The sequence below is a fragment of the Brienomyrus brachyistius genome, unplaced genomic scaffold (assembly GCF_023856365.1).
Source record: "Brienomyrus brachyistius isolate T26 unplaced genomic scaffold, BBRACH_0.4 scaffold113, whole genome shotgun sequence".
NCBI lineage: Eukaryota > Metazoa > Chordata > Actinopteri > Osteoglossiformes > Mormyridae > Brienomyrus > Brienomyrus brachyistius.
In genome coordinates this window covers 75,089-95,066 of record NW_026042388.1, presented here as the reverse complement: position 1 = coordinate 95,066, position 19,978 = coordinate 75,089, and the positions used below count along the sequence as shown (strand labels likewise).

The 19,978-nt window shown below is 44.0% G+C and overlaps 1 protein-coding gene and 1 long non-coding RNA gene across 3 annotated transcripts in view; one reads left to right on the top strand and one right to left on the bottom strand.

The window, feature by feature from the left end:
* Positions 1-5,184, top strand: part of cnih3 (cornichon family AMPA receptor auxiliary protein 3) — a 35,369-nt gene extending 30,185 nt beyond the window's left edge. For both annotated transcript variants that reach the window (XM_049004637.1, XM_049004638.1), the window contains exons 5-6: positions 1,325-1,468; positions 3,575-5,184. In XM_049004637.1, coding sequence (XP_048860594.1) covers positions 1,325-1,468; positions 3,575-3,602 — 172 coding nt within the window. In that variant the 3' untranslated portion in view covers positions 3,603-5,184. The remainder of the gene's footprint in view (positions 1-1,324; positions 1,469-3,574) is intronic.
* On the bottom strand, positions 157-12,431 carry LOC125727724 (uncharacterized). Its single transcript, XR_007388823.1, has 2 exons — positions 12,094-12,431; positions 157-582 (listed from the first exon to the last, which is right to left on the bottom strand). It is a non-coding gene; the product is annotated as an uncharacterized LOC125727724 (long non-coding RNA).
* Between the last annotated feature and the right edge of the window lie 7,547 nt (positions 12,432-19,978).

Genomic DNA, 19,978 nt, shown 5'->3' with positions numbered 1-19,978 from the left:
GGCCAAAATGCAACAGGCAGCAGAGTGAAAAAACCGGCTATGGTGCACCTTGGCACGAGCGGAACGTGGAAAATGAAGGATCACGTGAGACCGGAACCTAGGCGTGCGTCCAAACAGGCAGGGATAAATTTAAGTTGCGTAACTTGGAATACTGACAGGTGTTTGACACTATTCTTTATTTTAAAATATTAGTTCAGGTGTCTTGCGGAGGTCCGGGCCAGAACTACCGCTGCTGATGCTGATGTCGATGTCGATGTTGTTGTTGTTTCCGCTGGCTGAAGTTACCGGGCGATTTGTGTCTCGCTGACTGCGGCCACTGCCAGATGCCTACTGGCCACAGATGCCAGGGAGAAAATTAGCCTCAGATCTACCCTCCCCCGCCTCTGACTCCCCACAGAGCGCAGGTGGATGCTCGGTACCTCCATGTTTACTCTGTTCGGCGTTGGCAGGGCTCATCCGCCCCCCAGCTTTTCATGCACTGCCTGTATCCCAGACCTCCTTCTGAGGCTCCTGCCTTCACGGGGCTGTCATGCCTGCTTCTCCAGCATCCGCTCAGAGCTCCTGAAGGAGAGCCTTGGAGGCCTGGAGCAACAGGGGGAAAATATAGGGACAGGGCCTTAGGGACACTGGCTGACGCTCAAAGATGATTGGCTCCCTCCCCTGCCAGGCACCAGTTCAAAAGATATTGTTGACTGATGATAATGTCGGCACCTTTGTACGAATTATTGCCCCCTTATGCCTTCCACTTTAAAAAATCCTATAATGTGTAAATAATAAAAGGTCACAACACGAACAGGAAAGAAGGGTTATCAGGATTAGGTATGAGTGATGGGGGGGTGAGGGGGGATGTGGAAGGCACTGGATTTGGAGTTAGAATACAGTGTTGGCCGTTCACAGCTGAGGAACAGCAAAGACCTGCAGTTCACCAAAGGGCTGTAATCACAGTCCCCCCCCCCCCCCCCCCCACCGGGAGCTTGTCTGACCCTCTCTTGTTTTCATGCCACCCACCTCCCCCCCCCACACACTCCAATTCTCTACATCAGGCTATTTCCGGAAGTGACGGGCTTGGGACATCCCGCAGTCGTAACCATTCTGTGGGTCACTCCTCTGGGGTCTCTCGTGTCCCCCTGCGTTCTCCATGCTCTGCTAACTGTAATGCTTCATCCTCTAGGGATATTGCTACCCCCCCACCAGTTTTCCTGGTGTCTCTAGCCGCTTACCACATTTCCGCTGTGCATTTTGTAATCTTCCGGGATACGCCCACTAATCATAGGTGCAGCTGAATGAATTGGGCCTCCCCCCACTCTCTGGTACCTTCTGGCAGGTACTTCCACAGCCCCACGGACACCCCAGAACTGCCCTACGACCCGGCGTCCGTCATGAACGGCGACACACTGAAGTTCTGCCAGAAGGAAGCCTGGTGCAAGATGGCCTTCTTTGTTCTCTCCTTCTTTTACTATCTGTACTGGTACGTTGTCCACCTGCTCCTCCTCACCCAGTGAGCAGAGTCTCTGTCCGTCCTTCCGTTTCACGTCATCCTTTGTCTGACTATACATTACTGCTGTCCTCTTCACATCTAACCACACGATGTGTGTTTAACCACGTTCTAGAAGATTCTTTAAAAAAAAAAACATAATGACCAATAATAGCTTTTTGTAGACACAACATTACAAATAATTGAACTTGTTTCAGTGTCTTAGATATTGATTAATATTGTCAATGCCAGTCACAACAGCTGATTTTGTGTTAGCCATTTTTGCTTTTTTCCATACTGTTTTGAACTTTGAAATTTAGAATGCAGTCTAAATTTAAAACCCTGTTTCAGATTTCTGCCTACATTTAAAGTTCAATGTTTGAGTCCTGTCTACATTTTTAATCCTGTGTTAAAATCCTGTCTACATTGTTAATCCTGTGTTAGAATCCTGTCTACGTTTAAAGTGCAATGCAGCTGTTGGGCGGAATTTCAAAGCAATATGTAAATGTACGTTTCACCAGCACAGTGATTAGCATGATCAGGATTTCAATTTGTGCTTTTCCTAAATGACAGCTCTGTGTGTGATCATTCTGCCTCCCTCCCGAGTATCAAGCTCTCCCATCATTGGCCTTAGGGACTCACCGCCTCCCAAAGTAACACCTATGCACCCCTGCTCCTCAGCATTGAATGTTGTGGTAAAGGTGATGGGATTTTACAAACGTCACCCAGAGAAAAGCTAACAGCAACCTTTAAGTACCTCCTTTCCAATCAGACGACATCCTCTTATGAGCCACTTTGTGTTACATCATAGACTGTTGCCATCCAATGTAATGTGGGAAGATGGTGGCGCAGGAGGTAGTGCTATCATCCTCCAACCGGAGGGTTGCAGGTTCGAGCCCTGGTACCTCCTGACCCCATCAAAGTGTCCTTGAGCAAGACACTGAACCCCAAATTGCTCCCGGTGAGCAGGTTGGCACTTTGCATGACAGTCTTCCCCATTGGAGTATAAATGGGTGAATGTGAGGCATAAAATGTAAAGCTCTTTGAGTTATTCATAAATGCAATCCATTTACCTTTCACCCCTGCCTCAGTGAACCTCTCTTCTGGATCTTTCTGTGTGTTTCCTTATACCCATAGCCCCCCTCACGTGCATGAATCCCACAACTCCCAAGTGGCTGATGTTAAGCTGGTTTCATTCACAGATCACTAAACACCAGTCCGTAGGCAGACGTTGATATCATGGTTTAACATGGCTTATTAGATGACCTGCATCAGCAAGTACCAGACAGAAATGACAGTTTTGATTCAGAATCCATGGAGGTGCCCACTGCAACACTCACTGCAGTCTAACTGGTCTGAATCTCAGCGATGAGAAGGCCAGCAGCAAGTACAGGCAACACATAATAATGACATCATCGGCCTAATGCGCTCCCCTCATTTATAAAGGACCTCAGTGGTACCTACTGCCATCAGTAGGCCTTAGCAGATACTGGTTTGTAGGTACTTCATATTGCTCACTTAATGTTGGCCTGGTCCTCAGCATCCATCCACATGACAGAACCGTCGCCAAAGACAGTGAGGCGAAAACAGGCCTTTAAGTAGCTCATGGCCAACATCTTCTCAGTAGCAGATTCTGCTATTGAAAGGGGGGGGGGTAATTAAATTGCAGCTCTGGCTGGGGGAGGACTTGTATCTTCTCCACTCCTCATTTCTTATGATCTAGACCGCATAGTACAAATCATTCTCAGATTTAATTTTTTTGCCAAACCTCATCTGGTGTGTTATTCAGCCTCTTTTAACACAAAAGCATGGACCTCAGGATCAAAACACAAACAGGAGTCTCACCTACTAATGGCTCCCTAACATGTTTACGATCCAGTTATAACAATTAATTAATTCAAGTCTCAGGTGCATCTAGCACTCCCCTTCTAAGGTGGGAAACCCAACCAAAAAAAAAGTGACCCAATCAGAATGCAGCTGGTGCTAAACCACTCCCATATTTTACGTCGGCCTTATTTAGGATCCTCCAGATATTCAATTACTTAGCAAATTCACCTGATGCCTGATGCCTTTTTTCTTCTTCCTTTCCTCTCTCCCCAGTATGATCTACACTCTGGTAACCTCATAACAGGGGAGAAGCCGAGAAGAACGTCCTAGGACCGTTTCTAGCACAAATAGAGGTTCCGCAGCCCAAAAACTAACACCCCTCTCTGAAGCACAGCACGAAATAAGGAGGAAAGGCGTTATCTGAGTCGTTTAGCTACAGTGGATCCAGTCTCCGCAAAGTATGTAAAAAATAATTGTTTACAGTTAAAGGTCAAAGACTGATATGTCTTATACATGCTTCAAATTAGCCATTCACGTTCGTCTCTTCCTCCTAGGTTAATACTCATAAACTAAGCCTTGTAATGGCCAGGAGCAACTTGTTCAGTAGTTCTTAGTTTGTACAGTTTGCCTCAGGCTTGTTTGGTTGTCTGAGTCCCCAGTCATTTCAATTTTTGGTATGTTGACTGACACAGATTAAACCAGCAGGTCAAAGCAAAGTCAAAACAGCAGACAAGGTCAGTGAATGTTGTATTTTTACTTAACCCATATATGGCTTCCGTATCCATATACACAAAATACACAACTAGCTTATGTAATGTGTGCAATAGTGCATTCTGGGGAAAAAGGCTGTTTTTGATACATGATTTATAATGTATTATTATGTGGATATATGGTTTCTTTGTGACGCTCTTGTGTTGTTATGTGGTAATGGAAACCATTACAAAAGTAAGACTTTACTATTTATCAAACAAAAAAGTAAGGATTAAAAAAGGTTAATATTAGAAGTCTTTGCTTAAGTACAAATAGCCAGTATGATTTTGCACAATAGCCAGTATGATTTTGCACAATAGCCAGTATGATTTTGCACAATAGGCAGTATGATTTTGCACAAATTAGCATTATTTATAAGTTTGATACTGTACATTTGTACGCCCTGATAGGGTAAAGGTCTTCCAGAACACCCAAAATGTTAATTCCTATTTTATTTAGTAAACTGCGCTGTATAATTAACAAAACGTCCACATTCTTAATGGTATCATAGACCAATGTTTTCATCCATCCATCCATCTTCCAGCTACTAATCCAGCGTAGGGTCACTCAGATTTTAAAAAAATCGTCTGTTAATTTATTTGTCATAAATATCATTGTGGCCTGATTTTCATTTGATTGAGGCTTAAATCGATCTCTAAGTGTCGCCACTGATGTTGTTTTCCTCTCCGACGCTTGCAGAATGTGGCATTCAGTCTCTGGCCTCATTCAGAATTCTGTTAAAAACATCCCAGCTCAGTTTCTTTGCATGTCATTTCACAGCTTCCCTGAGAACAGGCACTGACCGATAATTGAAAGGCTTTTTTTCCCCCACCAGTCTCCATAGTATATAAACGCTCAGAGCAGTGAAGGTACTTGCTGATGCAGTCAGTAGCCCAATGTGAGAACAGCTGTTTGTCGAAAATACAACACACACCATCGCTTATCCTAGTCTACGTTTGCCAACTTTTTTAAGATACTCCCTTCAATACTTTTTTTCCAGAAAACTTTTCACAAAGGAACACAAAAAAAAAACCTTTATTGCTGTACGATCTTATTCCATTATTTAATTTCTGTTGTGTGTATCCTGTGATTAGTTGAATCATTATGAAATAAAGTAGTGATTTTAAAAATAATATGTCGGATCCTTGATTTCAGTATAATGTTGCAGATTTCCACAACTACATCTGTACATGTGGGGTACAGTTTGGCATCATTTATGGCCAAGGATGGCTTTAAATAAAAGAGAAATAACAGCCAATGTCAATAATTAGATATGCACCTATTAAAAACCATTACTATGCTTGATGTGTTAATAAACCAGTGGGAGAGATCACGCATCCTGCAGCTATTTTGAATAGAGGTTTATAAATCATTAAGGCTCACTTCACCAGTTTTGGTTATATTATTGCTGGTTTATCAGCCTAGTTGCCCTATTTCTTACTGAGTTGTAATGTGACTTGGTTAATTGGCTCCTGACACAATGTTCAGTGGCAGCTTTATCGTTGTGCCTGTGAATGAAACCCTCCGCACCCAGAGCACCATCGAACCGCGAAACGTCATTCCGGAGGACGTGCTACGGAATGCCGGAAGGGTCAAAACGTATTGCTATTTATTTTTTTTTGCGCTAAAAAGCTGGAAATTGACATGTTGACGAGAACATTTTGTACGTGTTGACACATACAAAATGCGCATGTTAGCATGTCAGTTTTGAGCATGTCAATGCGAAGAAAGGGTAACACGATTTAGTTTTACCCCTTTTGATACAAGAAGCCCCGTGTTTCTGTACAAAAGAGACACTGGACGTCCCGGAGGCTGCGCCAGCCCCCGTCTCACATTTAGTTACTAGTGAGTTAATTTAGACTTTAGTCTTATTTTTAGTCGGTTAGTTTAGAAAAGTGTGGTCATATCAACTCTCTGAAATAATAAATAAAAGGAGGATTATACAGATGGGCAGAATTGTTTAATATGAGATCTCTTTATGTGACCTACAGCTACTGACGCACATACTTTAAGGCAAAGATGTGTTGACTGTAGTTAGGAGCTGATCCACACATGTACATTATGATGTAATCTTTAATTTATATATTATTAAGCCAGACCTCACACAGTCTTCGTGAATGACGTATTGGGACTTGAGAGTGAAACGCATGCACTCAGGCCCCTCTGCATGCTCTCAGGCTCGTATAAGAGAGGAAGCTCTAGGCTGTATCGCTGGTATCCTGGCTTATTATCGCACAATAGTTCTCCTTCATATCTTTCAATCAAACGCCAGATGACAGACACGAGCTGTCACAACAGATTCCGCAGCTGGATGGAGGATGCCCGCCCTGCCTTGCCCCACCACACCAGCGGCAATGAGAATTCTAGATTGTTTATAACGGCGATGCAAAGGCCGCCTGGTTTATGTAAGTCATATATTGGTGTGGTGGTGACATTGGCAATGTTTCCCGGAAAATATCGTGTTCGGAAAGACCTTGAGATGATGGAAGAAATGATAAGTGAGCTAGAGGTCAGTCCATCTGGCTGCAAAGATGGAGCTAAAAGTAAGTAAAGCAAAGTCTAGGCAGGACATATATTAGATGTAAGTGTTCTGCATCAGTGGGGAAAAGTAAAGTACTTATTCTGTTTGTTTTTGTGATAACCTTGGAGGGTTGGGGATGCTTGTGTAACAAACTCATTAAAATTGTATATATTACCAAAAGTTTATTCAAATACTACAGAACAATGACTATAGCTTGGTAGTTATGACCTACAATTGTAGTCCAAAATTACTTAATATGCTCTTTGCAAGTGTTTATCATGTGGATGCAATACAAACAGGAATTGTTATAGCTGTGGGCATGGCTGGCTAAGCTCTCTCCAGAGCTGGGTAATTCAGGTCCAGAGAGTAAAAGTCCAGACCGGGATTTGGTTGCTGATCTGGTTGGTTGAAACAAAATCCCGGTCTGGACTTTCTCTACTCTGAAATTCAGCAGGGGCTGAATGTGAACATCATTACATTGTCCATTTATACATTTAGAAGATGCTTTTCTCCAAAGCGACGTACAATTGTTGTAAATAGCACGTTGCGGACATGTGCTGCTGAGGAGTCAACTACGCGTTACTGCAGCTAGGCTGAGCTTCCAATCAATCCCCAGGAACAAGGGCAGTCAGTACTGGAGCAGGAGCTACACAATAACGATCACACAACAACTTCTAACAAAGCCTGAACCTAATAAGAATATTCAAGGGCTGGAAGTGCAGTAGAGAGGCATCAGGCTAAGAGAGAAATTCATGGAACAGTTGGATCTTGAGGCACTTCTTGACAGCGGAGAGGGCAGCTGTATCTTGCTGGTGTAGACACCACAGCCCCTTGCGGGTGACCAGGCTTACCCAGTCCCCAGTCTCCCAGTCCAGGCCGCATGCGGACTAATTATGCTTCATTCAGGCCCAGGTTCTGCTAGCCAGCACCCAAAGCATTGTACTTAAAACCACATAATTACATGTTAGGGTGACCATATTTTCCTTGCAGTGAAGAGGACACCGTGGGCAGGACACAAAGCAACGCAAATATGCAGACAGAAAGTATTCTGACTGTGCGCAGCGAATGTCAACATGAAGCAAAGCAGAATCCCGGACATTTAAGGTATTTTTAGGTCCAAAAAAAGAGGAAAAGTCCGGGAAAAAAGAGGAAGCATGGTCACCCTACAGTATGACAAGTATCCAGTGTTTGGTCGACTTGACGTTCCTCCTTCCCTCCTGAAGAGGTCTGGATCCAGCTGATTTCTGCATATCTTGCTGTTGCCAATATTCACACTAGTTTTCTCCCCAAGTTATGGCAGATAATGGCTTCAGTAAAGGACGGCTCAGCACTGTAGCAATGGGGTCTGTCTGTTTGTGTGTGTGTGTGTATATATATATATATATATATATATATATATATATATAGAGAGAGAGAGAGAGAGAGAGAGAGAGAGAGAAAGAGTTCCAATATGTATCCAGTAAATTGTGCAGTTTGTCTAAAATTTCTAAAATTTGTTTATGTTTTAAATATTCTAAATTAAAATCTTAGATGTAATCTAAGTTATGTAGGTTGCTTTAGATAAATGCAGAAAATTAAACCAATTATAAATTATTATACTCTTTTTATCTATCCCTCTGTTGTCTGTACCAGCTTGTCCTATGCAGGATGGTGGGGGGGGGGGGGGTCCACAGCCTATCCTGGAAGCTGTGGGTGGAAGTCAGGGAATAACCCAGGATGGGGCACCAGCCCATTGCAGGGCACAATCACCATTTGCACACACGTTGTACTCATTTTAAATCTCCTGAATTCACTGGAACTGGAGATGTGATACATTCTCTGGGTAACGAGTAAGAGTGGCAGCCAATATGAAGCTATTTTCCCAGGTACCCATCTTCCCTGCTCTCATCCTTTATTGTTCTTCAAGTAATGAGCTATGACAAGTGTGGTGGAAAGCTTTCCATATCGGGGGGTGGGTTTGGGGGGGGGGGGGGGGGGGGCGGCTGGATTGGGGTCAAAAAGGGCAGCGGGGCTTGTCAGACTCCGTGTCTGTTAGATATTCCAAACTTGTCAACCCATATTACTCTGACGCCCGGACGGGTGGAGATGCCCACCTCCTTCCTCATCCTCTTCCTCACACCTGACCTACACAATGTTCAGGCTGAAGTGACCCCATTACCCAGCCCCAGATGCAGGCAGTGTGCTGTTGTCAAGGTATAATGAGGATGGTGGACATGATTTTGAAAGAGTGTTGGGGGGCGGTTGGGAGTGGGGGCAGCTCCAGAGGAGGGTAAGGAAGGTCTGGCCCACCTACTCACAAGTTTGGACCACTGGGGCAACCAATCATTTCTTTGCTTTTTGATTATTGTAAATCGGATGTCTTATATACAGATACCTCCCGGCCCCCTGCCCCCCCGGAGAACCTTGTGGCCGACCATGCATCTACATCTACAGTGAGTCCGGCCCACTTCACACAAACGTCTGTAGGTTTATTTTGCAGCCATTCACATTTTCCCACTGGGCTGGCTTCCCGTCCAGGGTGCACCCCTCCCTACGCTGCCTGAGACACGCTCCACCACTCACCCACGACCCTGACCAGGATAAATATGGAGGGATGGAGATTTAAGCACATTGCAGAGTCGTTAGCGGCCCCATATATCGCTCATAGGCACCGAGTCCCTAATGGTGAACGAGGCATCCAGATCCATCCTCCATTAGCCGCCGTCGGCGATGGACGTCCTTGAGGGCAACACCGTGGCCCCTGGGGGGGGTCAAATACAAGCCGTGGCTCAGGGTAGCATGTGCCTGAATGTCAGCTACATCCCAGTCATTTTTGCTGAGCGTTTCTTTCGTCGGTGGCTAACATAATCTCTGTCACCCCAATGTGATGTGGTATTTCCGGACCTTTCCATGGCTCAGCAACGAAATAACGTAAGCATCAAAAAAACGTACACTCTTATTAGCGTTTTAGAAGCTCAGCTGACAATTTCAGCCAAAATTACTTGGATCACCTCACATTTTACAATTTAATCGTATTTCACAGCTAGAGGTTTCCATTTAGATAGTTTAGCCTCATCACTACAACAGCAGTAACCCTCTGCTAGGCACTTACTACTCAACTACTCCATGACTACAACTTTCACCTTTTTCTGCAGTTCTGCCCAGTTACCTCAGATGTCACTCAGTATCTGTCAGATGATGCATAACCAGTGCATCCTGGAAACATTTTACTCGCATCGTTATTTATATGGGAGTCACAGGAATTACCCTCCGAGGCGACAGGCTGATCTGGATGATTCGGAGGCAGACCTGTGTAATCTGAAATGACACCTTTAATGGCAACAGGGGTTATCTCCGCATGGCTAAACGAAATGGGCTTTGGTGCCAATTTCATCTGACAGGTGTGATTCCCGCAGTAAAACCTGGTGCACATTAATGAGCGAGGAATTGACTTTTGTCTGGTGGCCATGAGTAGACAGCCTGGAAATGTGATTATTGATTTCATTACAGGCACATTACATGCTCATATTTGACAAATGCTCAGACTGTACATATGCCCCGGATGTATGGTCCATTGCACACTGTCTGCCCCTTGTGGCCAACCTATGCATTACGCCCACGCACCAGCTTAACTCACTCTCTGGGAGGCTCGCACCTGCTTGCTGTGCATATTCAGCACTCTGAAAGGATTATGCCAATATGGATGTATTTTTATGTATGTGCATAAGTCTCAGTCTGTGAAGATGACAGACCTATTGGAGGTGGCAATGAACGCATGGATCTCCGTCCTGTACCAGTTAATACTGTAATTTTATCTGACACCTACAAAGGAGAGACATAGAGTGTCACATCACATGACCTGGCCACCTGACCCAGGTGAAGGAAAAGTGGCCAATGAGGGCTCAGCATATGTGGGAGTTCCGTCAGAACAGCTGGAAAAGCATCCCAGAAGGCCACCTCATGAAACTGGCATAGAGGAGACAGTATGGCCAGCTTGTCCCTGGAGCAATTGGGGTTAAGGACCTCGCTCAAGGACCCAATGGTGGAATCATTCTGCCGACCCATGGATTTGAACCGACAACCTTCTGAGTCAGAACCCACAGAGATGCCCCCCCCAACAAATAAATTTTTTAATCCTTGTTTAATCCAAACCACAGATGCTTAATTTAAAATTCACTGGCACATCCATTCAGATTTCTGCAATAGGCATTAATTGGTGTAAATTGCGGAGTGCACTGCGTGCTTGATTATAGCGTTAATTTAGACCTGTACTTGATATAGAGTCACGACTGAACTGGCACGGTAAAAATTGGGTCATGGTGCAAAAAGGCTACGAACCACTGCTTTAGAGATACTGATTAGCTTTGTCTTTGGGCAGCAGGAGGAACCCTAATTCTGTTCAACATGTCGTCCACCAGGATTGTAGATGATACATGTATTCAGCCAATAGTCAATAGCCAAAAAGGGCCATTTGGCTTGTGACCAAGTCCTTCTATTCGTAACTTTGTATGGTTACAGCTTCACCAATATTAAAGCAGAATATTTCACATTTAAGGAAACTTGCCTTGCAATGTTGCCTTGCCTGGGTGAGAAGCTTTCAGCCTTGTGCTACACAGTTTAGCTCCCTAACCTGCACTTTGGTGGATTTCTGAGCTGTTACGGTATTTTTATTTTGCCACCAGACTGATAAAATGATCACAAACTTATGAAAATTCCTTCCAGTTGCGACATGATTCTCTCTCTGCCGCATCTTACCCATAGTCAGCAATACAGAGCATGAACCAGGTTTGGCCAGATTTAAATAATGCCCCCCATCTATGATCATCCATTTTGGTCTCCTGCGCTGTTCTGACCTTCAGAAGACCCCCTGCCCCAAAAATCACCCACTGGGCTTAAAGGGGAGGGGGGAATGGAGGACAGTACAATGGCAATTTCAGTCAAACGGAAAGGGCGTCGGATTCAGCGCCTAGGGAACGGATTGATAGGAAGGCTCTCGGCCGCCTGGGAATGCGCAGGCCAAGGGCTGCTGATCATCCAGCTGGGCTGCTGAATATCACTTTCGGAGGAAGCTTTTGTTGCTGAATATAAGTGCAGTGATTTTTTAAATCAGTCTGGGTGAAAGCGCACCCCCTTTATCAGGGGACATAACACATTCTCGCGAGTATTTCCCTGTCTGCACACGGCAATAGTGATACTTATTTTCCCATTGCCTGTCAGCATGAACACAGATGTAATTTCTGTGTGTGTGTGTGTGTGTGTGTGTGTGTGTGACCAAATGTCCTCCACAAAGTTATAAAAACCTTTTTTTTTTTTTTTTTTTTACTTTGGTGACCATTTTTCGGTTCCCCACAAAGAAATAGTAAAAACGCCAAAAGTCTCCTGTTTTGTTTGGTTACTTATGGTTAAGGTTATGGCTGGGTGGGGGGTTAAGGTCGTCATGTTGGAATTAGAGTTTCCCCATAGAAATGAATGGAGAGTCCCCACAAAGATATAATTACTAACCTGTGTGTGTGTGTGCGCGCACGTGTGGCTCCATGCTCACCTTCCTGCTCCCCTGATCCGCTGGCTGCATCCTCCTTGGACGCCTCTCCATCCCACCTGTCCCACTCTGGTTTGCGCTCTTTCCACCGTCTGTCAGCTCACGAGCGTCGGGAGCAGTCGGCCGCCAGGGCCCCTCCCGGGTGACACGGGGCAGCATGGCGATGCTCACCAGGTGCGGCAGGAAGGCAACAAGACCTGCTTGCACCGTCTGTGTCTCGCTCCTCTTTAACAACCATTCTCACACATAGACAGTGTAACTTGCCAGGACATTCAAATACTTCCAGCCTAATATGTTTCTATATTTGTTGTCACTGAACTGTAAGCACGGGCCCTGGCAGATTCAGGGGGCTCTGAAATACACCCTCCCCCCTCCCCCCCCCCCCCCCCCCCCGCTCAGCAGCAACATTTCCCAGGGGCATCCAAGGTGATAATATCGGCACAATAATATAATTGTGATCAGGAAGTTCATTTTCTCTAGTTAAAAACAATTTGTACTCCAAAATCCCAAGGGACCATTTTGGAGAATGGGCACTGCAGCTTAATAATGGAGCAAGAAAAAAACACCCCCCCCCCACCAATTCCCCACCACCCATCCCCAAAGCCCTTTTAGCAAGGGAGACCATTATGTGTCTTGGCATCCCAGTGCATGCATATCCCTGATGGGCTGCTGCCAGCATTGACATGTCCCCCCCCCCCCCCCCCCCCAACCGTAACCTGGATTCTTCCTCTGTAGACAAGGAGCTCAAATGGCGTTTGAGTCAGTGAAGCCTGATCCCAGCCTGAGAGCCGCCGTCGGGATAGAGCTCCATAGGGACGCTGCTCTGCTCAGGATATAAGTTAACAAGCCCACTGTGGACAAGACACGACTCCGGATAACTAACAGTCTCAGTGCATCTGCAGCTTATTACACAGACGTGTTTCTGATTGCATTTCTTACACACTGTTTAACCATGTGACACATTCAAAACCCGACATGTCAGCGCCCCATAAACACCCAAACACGCCCTTTGCCAGTGCATCAGGCCCGCATTCCCTGATCTAGCGGCACGTCACGCGCCTTTCAGCCCGCCCCAGCTCCGAAAGCGCCAGGTTTTACGATCGGCAGTCTTCGAGCAAAAGGAACGAGAAGAAAAGGAATTCATCCAAGACGGTTATTTTCATCAGCTCTGCTTGGGAACAGGAATGAAGATACTGAATTTAGTTCCTGGTCTTAATCTGTTACCTTGGAGAGTGGGAGGTTTAAAAACGCTGGCAAAGTTGTAGTTTTATAGGATTAGATCTTTCTCCGTAGAAAGAGGACTCTCAGGGTGTTTTTGGCCGGAGCATTCTGTTGTCGGAACCAATAAAGCATTCGCCATGTGAATTATTGCAGCGGCATTAATTTATAAACATAGAAAGATGTATAATTTAATCACCCTCCTAGGCCATTTTTGTGATCCTGTCCCCAATTCAAAAATACTCCAAATATAGAACCCCTCTTTACCGTCTGTTGTCCAGACCTTCACACGAGACACATCTGTGAGTGCAAGAAATATGGATTTTTTTTCCCAGCAAAGTAAAAATAGCCCAGGTGAGAAGAAATCACTGATGGCTAATTTTCATGGAAGGCTGATGTTATGGCATTGTGAGTCCAACAAGCTACCGGCATGAAATATGCACCTGAAATTTGTTTTCTTTCTCTCTCTCTTATATCACCTGGCTTGTCAGCATAGTAAAATTTCTCTCCCTGAATACAAATAAAATTGTAAGAGTGACAGTAAAGTAAACTTATAAGACAGATACTTGGTATGCACAGCTCAGCGCGGTACTGAGCTAAGGAATTAGAGAGGAGAATGGAACTGAACTGCAATGTACAGCCAGGCAAATAAAGACATGATGGATGCCAGGTACTTCTCACTATTAAGCCAACAAGTTATATTCAACATGTTTTCGCCATCATATATGCAGCTTACAGGTTTCAAAACACTTTGAAAAAAGTTCCCCCTCTCCCCCCACCCCCACAAACCTGCAGACCCCTGGTGTGGCAGAGGAGCAGGAAACGGCGTCCGCAGCCCCTTCCTCATTAAGCGAAGGTTCGCAGAAAACGTTCTGGTGCTGCAAACGCGGCGCAGGTCGTAAGCAGTACGCTTTGCATTGCAGCTGTTCATTACACTTCCTGTTTTGTTTTTTGCAAGATCAAACCTGCTGCTTAAGGTTAGAACAGCTTCAGACTGTCAGCACAACACTTTTTGGCCACCACTAGTAGCTTATCTGTCTCCAAAGTGTGCTTGCCTAATTCACTGGGCCAGCCCAGCTTACCGTGGAGTTATCAAGCACTGGAAACATTAGTTTAGTTAATCGGCGTGTGTTAATCTGGACTTCTGCTTTTACATCTTCCAGGCTTGCGACTTTCTTGCAATATTGTGCAGCTTTGCCCACACTGTGATGTGACAGCCTTGTGGTAGCAGATGGGATGCCCCCGCTGGCTTCATGCTGTACTGCGCCTTAGGTGTCAGTCTGTGGATGCTGTGTTCCAGGTTGAGCCAGACTCAGGTCACGCGGTTACGTGAAAATCTCTTTAGTTTCCACTTTCCTGCCATAATGGCCGGGTGGGAGGGGCTGTAGAGTAGCATGTGTAAGGCTGGTGTTTTGCATCACATCCCCTGTATGTTCTTCCTATTTTTTAGCAGATTTTTTTGTGTTCTTTAGTTTCCTCCTGCAGAGTAAATCAGTCCCCCTACAGATTGTGTTTTTCAGGCTTACCGTACCACAAAACACAGCTAAGGAAAAAATATTCATATATTTCAACGGAGTAGTGCCACAATCAGTGTTAGACCTGTCTGCTTGCAGCCCCCCCCATCCCACCCCCCCAGCAAATCGACTGCTGTCATTACACACTACAGGACCCGGGGCACTGTGCAAGGTGCCCATCGGAAGTTGGCCCAGAGGCGTCATCTCTTACTGCCGGTACCTGACCGCCTGCAGCTGAAACCATTTTCTAGCCAACACACACACACACACACCCAACATTTCCAGCCGTGTCCTGCTGCTCCAGAACACCCACTGCCAAAAGTCGTGGCTTAGAGCTTAGAGCAAAGACACGGCTTATCGCTGGTCACTGGACATTTTTCATTTACTCATTTGTCTACTTACTTTTACTTGATAGGAACGATGAATCCGCTGTCCCAAATTAGACAGACAGACAGACAGACAGACAGACAGATAGATAGATAGATAGATAGATAGATAGATAGATAGATAGATAGATAGATAGATAGATAGATAGATAGTGTTTTACTTACACAAAAATGTTCTGAGGGCAACCAATTGGACTGTAGAGGAGGTGAGTCCAAGCAGCTAGAGGAGGCGGGGCAAAGACATCTGATTGGTCGGTCCCACTTCCTCTAGATGCTTGGACCCACCTTATCTTCAGTCCAATTGGCTATCTCTCTGAACCAATCATTTTTCCTTCTGCCCTCAGAACATTTTTGTGTAAGTAAAACTTCCACCGGCAGGTGTTACTACCCCAAGCCTGCTTTTTGAGGTTGCACTGGTAATCCACTGAAAAAGTATACAAACTTTGCTACAAATAGTAGATATTCGCCTTTGTGCGCCAAAAAGTATTGACCAAAGCCCTAGGAAGCCTTCATTTTGTCTAGAGAATTTGTACCCCAATTGCAGATTGACTTCATGATCCCCTTGCAGCACCTCTGAGCAGCTACACTAGCAACACTGACGCCCCACATACACACACTCTACTAGCAGAAAATACTTTTTAATTTATGTGACTCATGCAGTACTTAGTAGCATTTCTGATTATTGGGTAGCAGACATGTCTTGCCACTTATTTGGGAAAATGACTCTGGATTTGAACACCTGCATAGCATGTTTCATTTGAAAGTAGGCGGTATATTAACATATTATTACGTCATATCAGAATGCTAATTACTGTGGCGATGATAATTGTAATATGTTTCATGTGCTATCAGTCCAGCTTGTTCAGTTAGGGTTATAGTCCTTCTCAGTGGCTTCAAAGTAAACTTGGAGAGATGGTTCAGAAGTATTTCCGGAAGGGTTTCATAGAATTTTTCTCAAATGAGGGTCTATTTTCATATTTTAAAAATCCATTGCAGATTCTGTTTAGCTAGATTTTCATTCTGGCCTAATTATGACTAAAAGGGAATGAATTACGCTCCAAAGCCTCTCAGTAATGTTTTTCCAAAAGCCTCTCAGTAATGTTTTTCCAACCTTCTAAAAAATACTTTTCAAGAACATTCAGCCACTTTCACTTAACAATATTATCACATTTAGGAAAGTTATTCAAATAACCGGATGAATCTCAGAAATCTGAGAACAACCATTATATATTCTTTTTCGTTTTTTATTTTTCCACATATTTCCCCCCAGGACAACGTGAACCGCGATTGTCTCTCCAGCTGTGTATGAATGAAGGTGCATTCCTCTGCCGTGGGACCAAGGGAACCAGGTAGCATGTGCTCTCGTCCTGCCAGGGCTGTGCTGGAACAACCAGAGGCACTGCTAAAAGGGGCCTCAACTTGGGGCCCCCTCCTGGAATGACATACCATTGAAGAAATTAGTAGGGGGGTCTTTAAAAAGGAAAGCTTAATGTGAAAGGCACTATTTAAATATAACTTATTATTATTATTATTATTATTATTATTATTATTATTATTATTATTATTTTAAGCATGATTCCCCTCCTGAAGGGCGCAGGCTTCATAGTGGGGTAGGCTGGGTGGGGGGGTTTGGAGAACATTACATGGCACTCTTTTAAATGATTCAGTCGAGCCCCCAGTACCCCGGCTCTGAGCAGTTTACGCTATAATTCAAAGCTTCTGATTTGTCGAGTCCTAATAAATAACTTTTGTTTTTGTTAAGCATCAATTAGCTGCCTACTGAGAATTATTTATTTTTATTTAAAAAAAAAGCCTTAAAACACTCCTGTGACATTTATGCGGCATATTTCATACATCTGAAATAAACAAATTTGATTAATAAATTTTGTTTTGAAGACAAACTAGATTACTATTGTAACACTAGGGGTTTAATAGTGGGCCATATTGAGCCTGTTAGACATTACACTGCAGGATTCTGAAATTCTACAATGACAAAGGCACAAAACAGATAATTACACTGATCTGTTTCCCCTGGTACGAAACCATTAAATGTGATGGTGGCTTCCCAGTTTATTAGTACTGTACTTTCCATTCGGAAAGACGGGGGGGTGTGAGAAGACAAAAGGGCATATCGAGGGATAAAAGGTTTGTAAGTCGCTGAAACGTGCCACACATTTTAGTTTCTACCCTTTTGCTCCTGTTGACTTTTACCCAGTTCTGAAATAGACTGGCAAAGTCTGGAGGACTTATCAAACGGGCAACATACACTTGGTTTTATTTGATTGTGTTTTTGTTTTTTTAAAAACACAAGTCTTTGAAGGGCTTTTACTCTCATGGTGACGCTGTTCACAAAGGGAATTGCAATTGCTCCTGTTTCCCCAGTATGGTGAAGCGTGGCTCCATAAGATTAAACACAAGCAGGACCAAGTATGTGCTTTTAAGTTATAATGGAAAAACCTGGCAGATTTTTTTTTAAAAGAGCAGCTGTTTTCTTGGGTTCTGATGACCGAAGTCTACAGTCTGTATTTCTGGTTATTTCAATTGTGAGCATGAAATACTACATTTATTTCTTAGGAAACTCCGCTGGCCATCACATTAATCTACCAAAGCCAGCATTAAAGGGAGAAAATGTGCATGTATCTTTAAGCGCTGAATCAAACTTTATTTCCATTGTCGTAATCAAGCTGATGAGTGTTAGCCTCTGTTCTTAGCTACCTAATCTGAGGCTGATCGGCAATGGATTTATGTTAAAATCCCGGCCTAATTAAAAGAAACAGGAGCTGAAAGTTGTACATCTGTTTATGTGACATTCTGGGTGAAAAATAAGTTCATTGGAACAGAGAGACAGCATGATCCTATACTGGATAAGTAGATGGATGATCTATAAAAAGTACTACAAAATATTGTGTTCAGGAACAATGCAGAAATGTCTCTATCTTTGTTGTCTTACCTTTGTAGACATACCTGTTCTCATCTCTGAATTAAAATTTGGTAGCCTGTACAGCCAAAATTCGTACCTGGCACCAGTATTAATTTAGCATTGCTTAAGTTATGTCTATGTAGTTTTATAAAGAACACGCAGGTAACAAGAGTAAAATGGGGGTGCGTAGAGTTAAGGCTCTTGCACTCCCCAAAAGAATGGCCATTTCAGATGTATTACAGACCATAGCCTGAGTGGGGATATTAACCTCTAAAGGGGTGGAATGAATTAATTTAGGGATCATTGGTGACACACCACAGCACACAGTGCACAACAATGAAATGTGTCCTCTGCATTTAACCCTTATGTGACATGGCAGAGGGCAGCAAATTCAGCGCAAGGGGAGCAGTGCTTGGGGGCTGAACCTCAGTGGCGTGTTACTGGTCAGGGATTCGAGCCAGCAACCAGCATTCTTTCAAGTGCGCTTCCATAACCATTAACCCACCACTGCCCTTTTTGGGGTTTTTTTAAAAAGAATTTTTCTTCATTAAAATGCTGAAACATTCGGATTTCTGCAAAATCATGCCAATTTGCGGTCTCAGGTCACTTCCGAATGAAGGACTTCGACCAAATGTCGGACTGTAGAACTTCCGGGGGGTGTGGGGTCAGTGTTAATGTGAAGATCAGTATATCATACACAAAATTACAGTTAGAATGATAGGAGACGTGTGGCATTTCGGACAGCGACCGTATCCCGGGAGAGGTTCTGTTTAGTCAGCGGTTAAGTGACAGACACTGTGGGCTTGTTCGCGATCGATATGGGAGGCGCTGCAGTCCCAGGTGACCTCATTACTACTGGAGCTCGACCAGGGGTCCGTTTCATGTCAAACCAGTGACCTTATTAATGCCTCAAGCAGCAAGCCCAGAAGCTGCTAAATATTAATGCTGTCACTGGGGAGTTTGGCATATGCCCGGACTTCTGCTTATTTAATAGACGCAAGCATTTTTAGAACAGACCTCTGGCCATCTAAACACAGGAGATACAATGATCTCAACACAACTCTACTGTGTCATGCAGAACTCCATCTAAAAAAACACCGCGCTGTAAATTAGACCAGATCAGATTAGATTAGACTAGATTACGTTGGATTCAATTTTATTGTCGTTGTGCAAAGTACAAGGACTCAGACCACAAAATGCAGTTTGGTGCATATAGTGACACATGTGACAACAGCTTGTTAATGTCACGGAACAATGTGGTTTCCGTATTACATTACATGAGTCAAATACTTATTTTTTTCCTTTTTAAGTGAGGCAGGTTAGAGATGTTTTTGTTCTCAAATCTGCTGTATAGCTGTCTCCCTTTACAGTTCACTATCGTTATAGTAGTAACACTGAAACACTTTTTCATACATTTGAACCAACACTGTAAACATAATAGATGTCAGGACATTTATGCATTTTGAAAAGCAAAAATGTAGTCATCCCAGGCTTAATTGCTGAGCTGCCGAAATTAAGACATTTTTGTTGGCATTTACACTGCAACATCTGATCCAGAATCCAGTTTACCATTCGATACAGTAACTACCTGCATCATCATTCCCCTGACCACGCCCCCTCCAGATGGTTTTAATGTATAATCACCCATGCATGCAATCAATGTATTTAACCTCAGTATAGTCAATGTCTGCCTACTCAGTCTTAGTGGGATATTCCCTTCATCTGGCTTTCTGGGTTTTTTTTTTACATTTATTTTTGAATAATTTCAGGGGTTTTTGGGATGACCTTTAGGTCAGCTGTTTAAACCCAGGTGTGAGGACTCACTATAGTAATCTAATTAGGGAGTTGCA